Here is a 10,646-nt window from a genome sequence, read left to right as displayed (position 1 = left end):
AACTAGAGTTACTGGCAGCATCAGTTACAGAGACATAGACAGCGTTTGTTTCTCTCCATTGGGACGGATCATTCATATAATTGAAAAACAATAACAATCGGTCACAGAGAATAAAGGCGTTTTCTGAGGTCCCAAACAAGCGTGTAGAGTTCAGTCCATCACGACGCTGATATGCACAGTAAGCCACATTTCGTCTCAACCCATAATAGAAATACCAACGATGAATCCTGGGTAATCATCTAGGAGGCTGATCTTTTTTTAAGAGAGGAAAGCTCATCCTAAAAGCAGGGCGGACTCAAACTGACTTCGGCAATGACATAACTCAAACAATCGCTGCACCTAGGTCAGCCACCTGAAGCTTAGGGAAGGTGAATGTAAGTTAACATGACTGGAAATAGCAGTGTCACTGAAGGCTCTGCTTGAGCGGAAAGCACATTACTACTTATGTATATTTACTTATAAATACACTACACAAATTTAACGTCTGTTTGTTGCACTGCTTTTTCCTCTGGACACATTTCTGCACAATCTAAGTGTTGAAATTGTCTGTAGCACACATAACCCCTCAATTTTCTATATGCTACTTTGTTGCTTTTTTTGTTTTAACCATTCTTACTGTTTCTACTGTTTTTATGTCATACATTGTATGTTATTGTGTGCTTATATTATACATTTCCCCCCTGCTGAATCCTATTACTTTTGCTGCTGTAAAGATTCAATTTCCCCATGGGGATCAATAAAGTTGCATCTTTCATCTTAGTTCACTGTGTCACATACAAGCTGTATATCAGAGCAGAGTTGAATTCAGTTTAAAATCATTACAAAATCAAAGATCTGATATTCCCTCAAAAATCATCTTTTAATCAAACCAAAGAGCATCAATTCAACTCTGCCATGGCTGCAGGATAAGAGCTCACCACTACACCAAATGACTAGAGATTTCCCAGTCAGACCTACACATCTATACTAAAAGCTCCCATCTTACCCCCTGCTTTTCCAGCTGCTCTTTGTCAGTGAGATCATCAAGCACTTTCAGCCAGGTGTCCCCCACACAGCCCAGACTCGGGGTACCCATTCAACACAGACAATGGGCCGTCCACAAAAAGCAAATCAGTATTCTGCATCTGCACATTTCAGCGGCTAATAAAATGCAAGAAAAAAAAAAACATGGCTCAGCATTATGACAGCTAGTCGTAGGCTAATTAATCTATAGTGCCTTGTCAAGTAGCAGCATCAAAGCCAACAAAACAAGAAATAAGCCTGAATGACCCAAACAAATAAATGAAATCGGTTTATTATCAATGTGTTTTTATGCATAACGGCTCCTCCCTGTCCTCCCTTAAATCGAGCATTTTACTAAATAAGTTTTTCACTGCACACACACTTTTCTTATCTAAATGTTGTCACTCCGATTCAGTTTCAGTTTCAGTTCAAGGAGGTTAATCTGATTCCTCAACCACCGTCCCAGCATTCACTTATACTGGTGTGAATTGTTGAGTATCATTTAACAGGTGCCCAAACTGAAAAATAATCATTTCAAAACTTTGCTTCTTAGCCTAATAAGGGTATGTTTTGTTTTTGTTGCTCTTTTTTGGGGGTAGGAGATAATAAAAAGGTGAGAAATCATGGTATTGAGCTATCGTGACATGCAAATCTGTTGACTAAAATAAATAAATATAAAAAACAAATGTAAACAATATACAAACATCAATCTGGTCACTGAACATGAGATTTTGCATATGTTCGCAGATAATGTTATATGTCAATATCTAAATAGTTTTTATGATTATTGTGATATTAATTTTCACATCCATACATGTAATTTCTCTTTGCCTATACAGGTATCATCATAAGACATAAGATTTCAGTTGATATCAATATTTGCTTTTGCGTTATTGTGCAGGGAAATTAACTGAAAATCTTTAGTCATTAGCTATTATTTAGTTATTCTTACTCTTATCCCCATTTCTACTAGTTGGCCAAAATAATTTATACATAAAATGCCATCATCAGCCAGCATCTCCACCATGGTCATGTGGAAAAAGTGAGTCATCAACCTGCAAATCATTCTTCTCACAAGGTTCCTACACTCACTTGCACATTCAAAATTCAAAGACTTCTCACTGACTTTCAATGTCCTGTTTGGTGAAATTCAAGAACTCAAAATTGGCATGTTTTGGGGTAAGATATGACATTGGTCAAAATTTGGCATCATAGAGACCCTTTTTTTATTTTTTTATTTACTCATGATTAAGGCAAGTCAAGAAATGATAGTGAAATCATTCAATGTAAAACTGCTGCTACATAACCACAAATACCCATCACAGGGTTTTCCTCAGGATGTGAAGTTTTGGTCTTATGGAGAAAGGTCCAGAGACCTGATGAAGATACTGATGAATTTGGGTACTATATCATGAGTGACTCTCTCTCTTTCTTTCCCTGTTTCCTTTTCTTATACCAGGTTATCTTTTTTTTTTTTTTTTTTTTTTGTTGGTACTATCTGGCTGTCTTATGTTAACAATGTCCTTTTGTGTGTGTACTCTATATCTGTTGTATTCTATGTCTGTTTTTTAACAGTGTTTTTACAAAAGCCCATCTAGGGACAGACACTGCAAATTAGCTTAGGCTATAAATGTTATGATATGTGACATCAGACTATTTTCAATTAAATGTCTATGTATCTGTCTCTATTCAAATAGGGAGTCAAGTATGTACGATCAAGTCAAGTATGTACGATCCATTCTAGGGCCTTATTTTATTTTTCTCAAGACCACAAGGATTTCAGTGATTTTCAAGGCCTTTGGGAAGTCAAAAGCCTGCAGAAGTGAACAGAGGATCATTTCTAAAGCTACGATGTCTCATATCAGTTACTCAGCGGTAATCTCAATGTAACATCATTCATTGGGAAGTGAAACACTGTCAACAGTTGTCTAGACGATGCCTGAATGCAGTTTGATCCACTATCGACTACAGCCGAATAAACCCGACCCTAAAAAAAAATAGTCTGGGGCCTGATAAAACCTAACTAACAGTAAAGTGATCTAAACTAATCAGGACATTCATATGAGAGTAATGAGCTAGGCTAAATGGGCTAATTATCCAGGCAGGCGTGTTGGGAGGAAGGCTGTAAGCTAACTGTTGATTCTCTGGTTTAATGTAATCTTTAAACACAGAAGGGCAAGTAAAGAAATAGGTTTAGTGTTGATAGATAATACTCACCGAAGTCTCCGAACCTGGAAGATAACCTCCTTTCTGGCTCCAATCTGGTGATTATACGCGGGTATAAAAAAAAAGTTTTACAACATTTCTCCCATAATCAACGTCGTGGTTTCCTCGCAGGTATCCTCTCTCCTGAAGTTAACGGGCAAGTGATGTTATGATGTAGACAAGTTAGTCGAGGCTTTTGGAGATGGGATTTTTATTTTTTTTATTTTTTTTAACTGCTAAACACCCTCAGTGTTTGTCGCTACGAGGCTCGGTGGGAACTGCTTTGTGTCCGCGGCTGCATCTTCTGACTCTTGTAGCGGATTTTGAAAAGCGCCTGGTGGAGGAAGGGGCGGTGACCAAGATGGCCACAGTCCGGCCCACTCTGGACCAAATGATATATAACATCACCATCATTGTGTCTAGGGATTCTTACTTATTCCCATTCTCATTCTCATTCTTAATAAGTATTCAGTCCAATAACTCATAGATGGGTAACGTTTTTTTCCTAAGCTGGCACAAGAGATAGTCCTGGTGATTCATAACCTGGACTGCAGGGTTTGGGCCATTCATGAACTGAATTGAGAATACATGGTAAACTTCAATTCAGTTTCTGCTTGGAGTTGGAATTGCAGTTGCACCCAGCTCTAAGGAAACAAAATTGAAATGAATTGGAATGACAGGACACTGAATTTAATTCCATGAAATTCCAAGACATCTAAGACATGTCATCTCAGATATGTGGTCAGAAAAAACAACAAAATAACAACAACATTTAAACAATTAACAATTAAATTAAACATCCTAAAATTCCAGTTAAATTCCAATTCTGTTCCCTGTAGGTTGTTTTTTCAAGTTCCAATTCCAGTTCCTCAGTTGAATTGGAATTGATGAGGAATACTGATACTGATTGGCCCATAGGGGGCGTTATAATCACCCTTAAAAGTCTTTGGCTCTTCACAGATGTGAATCTTGGTACAGGTGAATACTATATCTGGACATGCTGAACATTTTTGCCTCCAGGACCCATAATGTCTGCCATACATTTTTTGATATTTTTGAAAAACCTTTAAAACTGTTCTTCTCATGAATCAGAGTAACTTGAAATTGGGCAAGTAGCCTGCATCATTGTCTATAAAGCATTCATTGATTATGGAGCAGCCACTGATTTTTACATCCCAGTGACATCACAGATTCAAGGGTTTTTAATTTCTAACTTTAGCAGTGCAAGTTCACAAGTGTTGACTGAACTGTCCTGGGACACAGAAATAATGGGTGGCATTCCTCTTTAATTGGGTATGCCTTTACTTATAGTTTACGAAAAGCAAAGATCCAAAAATGGCCAAGTTATTAACCCAGCATTTTTCATTCTATCCAACAAACTTAATTTCAACAAACTTTAAATTCATGACAAAATAATCAATCGACTTGAAATTCTACAGTTTTGTCATAAACATTATTTTAAAGATATCTGCCTCGCCACGTGTCGATATGTTGAGATTTGAAGAAAATACAGCCATTTGTACTTCTGTTGCGTTGTGACGATAATAACAAAGACTCCAATACCCACAATGCACTGGGTGAGATGACATGTTTCCTGCATTTGTAGCAGGAAACGTCTCCAAGGTTTATTAATGCTTTTGAGCATCAGTTGTACAGGGTCGTGTGACAGTTGCACTGCCCACCCCCCTTTATTTGTTTGTATTTGTATTTATTTATTAATATCCTTTTTTTTGTCGTACTACTTGTAAACACTTGCACTTCCTTCCTTCTCTTGCACTGCACGTTTGAATCTCTGGTTTGCATATGAACCAATAGCAGCAGAGGATAAGATTCGTCTCACTTGAACATTGACCTCATTCCTCTATATTTCACAATGCTCATGTTGTCAGCAGGAAAGCCCAGCTGAATTCCTCTGCGGTTCCCACTTCAAACAAGGAAGAGGAAGTCGTGAGTCTTCGGACAGCAGAGCAGATTTTCTTGTTGCTGAGAGACTAAAAAAAAAATCCTGCCTGTGCCAAGAATGAAGAGGGCTGTGTTGTTTCTGATCACTGTCTATGTCTCTGCACCAGTCATTCTCTACCTGTTCCCTTGGATACTGGGCCATGTCATATATGCCCACTTGTGTAAGTAGTGCTTTTCAGTCTATGTTTCTATTTAATGTACAATCACTTAAACCTCAGATCAATGTGAATCAATGTTTTCTATCCATTAAATGTCATAAATGATAGTTGTTTGCAAGGAAGACAAAATGTACAATGGGTACTATTTGTACTATGCAAAATATGTATGCATAGTGTAATAAACTGTTTGCTGACTTTTTGTCTACTGTGGCTGCAGTGAGGATTCCCTTCTTGGTGGATCTTGACAGACCGGAGGAGCTACTAAACCACACCTGCAACTTCTACCTCACTACTGAGGAGGGCGTCTCAGTGGGAGTATGGTGAGTTATTTATGGGTCTCTGTTATGTAGCTATATACCTCACAATACCATGAGCAGGGTTGGGGTCAAGTCATGAATGAATTCGAATTGGCATTTGGAAAAAAAAAAAACAACAACCACAAGAAACAGAATTGGAATGAAATCCTGTGAAATTTCATGTTTTTTTTTGTTTTGTTTTTTTCTCACCACGTATCTGAGATTATACATAGAGTTATATATTATCAATACTGAATATCATCAACAACAAATGAAAATGAGCTGAGAGTTGATCCTGCATAACATGAAATGCATTTGATTTGCTTAACTGTCTTTTATTTGATTCATCATGTTTTTTTTATCATTTATTTTTTATTGCAACACCGTCAAGTTACAGACAATACGACAGGTTGCCGAATACATTTTGATTGTTTAACCCAACTATCCCTCTACCCCCATCCCTATCCCCCCCCACCCCTCTCTCCACCCCCCTCCCCTCCACCAACCAACAGGATAATAATACCCACACAGACATAGCATCCTTATTTAGCCAGAAGATCTTTTAAGTTAGATATCAAATTTGTCCACATTAAAATCGTGTTTGGTCGTGCATCATTGACTCTTGCCGATGATAGTTCCAGGTAAGAAATGTCCAAAAAGCTCCGAAGCCAGTGAGTACTTGAAATATCATGAGGAGGTTTCCAACGCTGGACTACAGTCTTCTTAGCTGCAGTCAGGCCCGCCAGCCAGACTTTGCGTGTTTTTTCCGTAAGGGAAAGGTGGGAATCATCATTTAGAAGACGTACAGCAGGGTCCATTGGCAATTGTACCCCCGTTAGTTCTGTTCTAATAACCTTTCCCCAAAAATCAAAAACCCCTGGACACTCCCATGCAACATGTATAAAAGAGCCAACGGTTCCCTGGGAGCAAAAATGAGCAATATGGGTCAGGTACCAATCCCATTTGATGATTCATCATGTTTGATTTACAATGTCAAGACAACCTCTCTTAGAAGTGGAATTTAATTTCAATTCTGTTTTCTGACTTTCCAATTCAATTCCAATTCCCCACCCTGACCATGAGTGCCTACATTTTAGATATGGCTGGCCCCGGAGTGAACATGGCCATGATCTTCCACACAAATCTATATCTCACAACACACTCTTTGTTTGTGCTATCTTTGTGTCTCACAGGCATACGCTCCCTGCCAGCCAATGGGAGGAGGCCGCGGGGAGAGGCCCTGAGTGGTACCGGGAGACTCTGGGAGACGGCCGCCCTGTTATTATCTATCTCCATGGCAACGCGGGGACCAGGTGGGACGAGTGCGGCAGGATAGAGACCCTTGAATAAGTCCTAATGGAGTCTAGTGGGTATTACATGATCTCTCAGGCCCCTGGGTTTATCCATAGGCACAATGCACACAGAGAGTTGTGGGACAGAATAAATGAGCCTGAAAGCCTCTTGTGTGTTTAAATTCACTCCTGTGATTTCATTTCTACAGGGCTTTAAATCACAGAGTAGAACTGGCAAAGGTACGGTTTCTATTCTAAAACATGACTGATTTTCAGCTTTTGGTTAATGTAACAGTTTTGACTTTCAGCATTGGATGAAATGTTAATATTTTTGTGTTCTCTCTAGATCTTAAGCACTGTGGGATATCATGTCTTGTCTTTAGACTACAGAGGTAAAATACCTAACATTGCTTTTCAAATGATTATTTTTCTGCGAAACTCAAACATGATTAAACTTTTAGAATGTAAGAGGTGGAAGATAGGAGGTGTACGGAGGAGGATTAGGGCCACATGTGAAAAAATTATTTGAGTTCTGAGTTTAAATTCAGAATTGTGAGATCAAAGTCAGAATTCTGACTTTTTTCTCAGAATTCTGACTTTAAACTCAGAGGCAATTAGACCAGTAGATAGATGTTTATCCAGAGCTGAAATACAGTATATATCATTATTATCAACATATTCTCTTGTCAGTCAATACATGTTGTGTTGTGATTCTGAGGCTGCTTATCTCATCTTCTTCTGAGGTTTTGGAGACTCCAGTGGGGAGCCAAGTGAAGCTGGGCTGACCACCGACGCCCTCTATCTGTACCAGTGGGTAAAGACTCACAGCAGTGAGAGTCTGGTCTGTCTGTGGGGACACTCCCTCGGCACCGGGTCAGTCAGTCCCTGTCCGGCCTCGTTCTGTTAATGAATCATGTCTGCTGTCCGTGACACTAATAGATCGTTCTTTTTTGTACAGGGTGGCAACCAATGCTGCACTGAAATTACAGGAGCAGGGTGAGTTTAAGTCGTTTAAGGGCAGGTGCCTCTAATTTACTGTTTGCAACAACTGAAAAATCAAACTGAATTAATATGATTAACCATAAACTGCATTTCATGTGTAAATTAGCCCATAATAGCCCTTAGTGTGGCCTGTAGTCATTAAACACTGACTTCACAAGCCTCTAAAATTAAAAGAAATAACATCCATCTATATTTATTTGTTGTTTTATACTCTGCCACTGTCTTTAATATCAGGGTCTGCTGTTGATGCTTTAATCCTTCAAGCTCCATACACCAGCATTGGAGAGGTGGTAGTCAGCCGTCCAATCACTAAGGTGAGGCCGTCTGTGGCCGTCTGTGGCATTTCTGTCTGTCTGCAGCCCTCCGGGTGTTTACCAATCTTCTGGTATTGCACTAAAACACAGCTGTCTCAATTTCCTTTGGTTTCAAAAGAGGAATGCCTTGTGCAAATGGTTGAAACACAAAACAGACATGAAGACATGAAGGTTGTTTTTTTTTGTTTTTTTTACTTCTGTTCAGCAAATAGAAAAAGAGAAAGGGGTAAAATGAGCAACTTTTTATTTGTTTAATTTATTTGTAAGAAATATTTGCTATGCATACATAAGGTTATTGGGCATCAATTGAAATTAAAACACTTTCTGTAGCTAATACAGTTGATCCTTTGGCACAACTTATCCCAGATTTAAAGAGGCAGATCCCACAACCACCATTTTGACTGAACTGCTTCACACAGCAACTCGGGCCCACAGTTATGCCAAGTTTAGGACTTCATATTGTACCGTATACAGCCTTAAACTAATACATACAGTAATAAAGCCTCAATACCTATGTACTTCCATTTAGATACAAGAATCATGACATCTTTACAAAAAACACTTCTTTTTTTTTTAACTTAGCTCACTTACCACTGTCTCCATGTGCTCTTGTCCATCACAGATTCGGGGAAATGAATTATTCTTCCTAATTCTGTGATCACATGATTAATTTTGTGTATGGTTATCTAGATACAAGAGGTGGCTCATCTTACCCACAGGCTCACCATACCCCCTTCTCCCCTAATTCATAAAATGGGCAGATATTTACTAAACACCCATTTCTATTCTGCATTTATTTGTATGTTATTATATGAGGTGATTTCAAAACAATTCTACATAATTTCTCTTTTTTTCCAGATGTATATGTTCTTTCCAGGATTTGAAAGCTTAATTTGGAACATCTTGGAAATGAACAACATAGTATTTGCTAATGACAAAAAGTAAGTATGGTATGACTATGAAAAAGTGCCTGTCCTGTTGAAATAAGCCATCGCTTATGCTAGTTGGTGGTGCATTTCTCTAACCTTCATCATCCTTTAATAACTTAAACTTATATACTTAGAATAAAATGGTGCTTAAAGAATTTTATACAGCTTTACTGGCCAAAAACTGTTCATATAAGCTACTGTGGTGTATGTTTTGGGTTTGTGTGTCAATGATAGAGAACATTTTTTTTTTTTTTACCTCAATGTCTACACAGTTTAAAGACTTTGACCAGTCCACTTCTCCTACTGCATGCAGAGGATGACAATATTGTGCCCTATCACATGGGGCTCAAGGTACATGCATGCTTCCCTTGAATGCTCAAATGTTTTCCTCCATTTCTTACAGTGTGGGAGTTTGTTTCCATGTTGAATTTATTCGCATTTTTGTCCGCAGCTGTACCAGATTTCACTGCAGACTCAGAAAGAGCGTAACACGGAGGTTCAGGTTCAGATGATCTCCTACAGTGCAAGTCTTGGATACTTGCACAACAAAATCTACTTAGATCCCAATCTGTCAAGTGTGGTTGTGTAAGTTACTGATCATTAAAATTGACATGAATTTTACAATACATGCTATACTAGTGCACAAAAACTAAAAATACAGGTGTACACTACATGTATCAGTCAATATACTAGTTTAAATGAGCTAATGTTTGTCTATATGTTATATGTTGTAGTAATTTGTTATGTTTTTATTGGGTTTATTGTGTTTTTGTCATCATGTGTTTTAATTGTACACCCTGTCTCCAAACCCAAATTTCCCTCAGCGAACCTAATTTAATATTTTATCTGCTTGGCATTGCAGGAAATTTCTACAAAACCTGAGACAGTAAAGCAGCTTTCACCCGCCAGAGAAGTGAAGTCTGTCTGGCAGTTTTCTTATTGGTTTTATCTCTCCTCTTCTCATCTTGGCTCGTACATATTGCAAGACAAACTTATAAATTCTGACAGATGTATTTTTCCGCCACATAGTGCATGTACTTCTTCTAAAAAAACTGAAACAAGAGCACTTCACATTCCACTATGCAGTATGGTTTTATTGTCAACACTGGGAAGAGATACAGCACAAATAAAGTACATTTGTTAGAATTTTGCCTTCACCAAGTTATATCAATCATGAAAAGACAAGATGTGACCAGACCAGGGTCAAATAGGATCTGCAAATAAATCATAGCATTTGTTTTAATCTGCGTATGGAGTATGGATGGGGTTTGTCACCAAGGACAATAGAATGGCTAAAATAAAGTTTAGTCACAGGAAAATAATTGAAAATCAATTTAGTCGACTATTGACAACCGAATTCTTGTAATGCAGAAAAACCCACCTATGCTGTACTCCATGCAAGTTAAAACAAACATGAAGAATTAATTGCAAATAATATTTGACCTCATTATCCACAATGTCTCTTGGTTTGCTGTTTATGTGTCGG

The 10,646-nt window shown here is 38.2% G+C and overlaps 1 protein-coding gene across 1 annotated transcript; it reads left to right on the top strand.

Annotated features, from left to right (window-relative positions):
- The first annotated feature begins 4,946 nt into the window (after positions 1 to 4,946).
- On the top strand, positions 4,947 to 10,572 carry LOC139648409 (lysophosphatidylserine lipase ABHD12-like). Its single transcript, XM_071524521.1, has 12 exons — positions 4,947 to 5,330; positions 5,545 to 5,647; positions 6,817 to 6,936; positions 7,125 to 7,155; positions 7,262 to 7,307; positions 7,659 to 7,788; positions 7,874 to 7,911; positions 8,152 to 8,231; positions 9,090 to 9,172; positions 9,433 to 9,511; positions 9,612 to 9,745; positions 10,023 to 10,572. The coding sequence occupies exons 1-12, from the start codon at positions 5,228 to 5,230 to the stop codon at positions 10,048 to 10,050; spliced, it is 975 nt and encodes a 324-aa protein (XP_071380622.1). The 5' UTR covers positions 4,947 to 5,227; the 3' UTR covers positions 10,051 to 10,572.
- The last annotated feature ends 74 nt before the right edge of the window (positions 10,573 to 10,646 follow it).

This window comes from Centroberyx affinis, unplaced genomic scaffold, assembly GCF_046629955.1.
Source record: "Centroberyx affinis isolate AG114_WGS23_722 - 3 ecotype Tasmania unplaced genomic scaffold, CSIRO-AGI_Caff_v1 ptg001198l_1, whole genome shotgun sequence".
Lineage (NCBI taxonomy): Eukaryota > Metazoa > Chordata > Actinopteri > Beryciformes > Berycidae > Centroberyx > Centroberyx affinis.
This window is presented reverse-complemented; position numbering and strand designations above follow the sequence as displayed.

What these genes read in the sequence shown, in the direction of transcription:
- LOC139648409 (XM_071524521.1), top strand. Translation starts at nt 5,228, where the DNA reads ATGAAGAGGGCTGTGTTGTTTCTGATCACTGTCTATGTCTCTGCACCA. An exon ending in CATGGCAACGCGGGGACCAG is followed by an intron (nt 6,937 to 7,124) that starts GTGGGACGAGTG and finishes TCATTTCTACAG; the next exon opens with GGCTTTAAATCACAGAGTAG. An exon ending in ACTGAAATTACAGGAGCAGG is followed by an intron (nt 7,912 to 8,151) that starts GTGAGTTTAAGT and finishes CTTTAATATCAG; the next exon opens with GGTCTGCTGTTGATGCTTTA.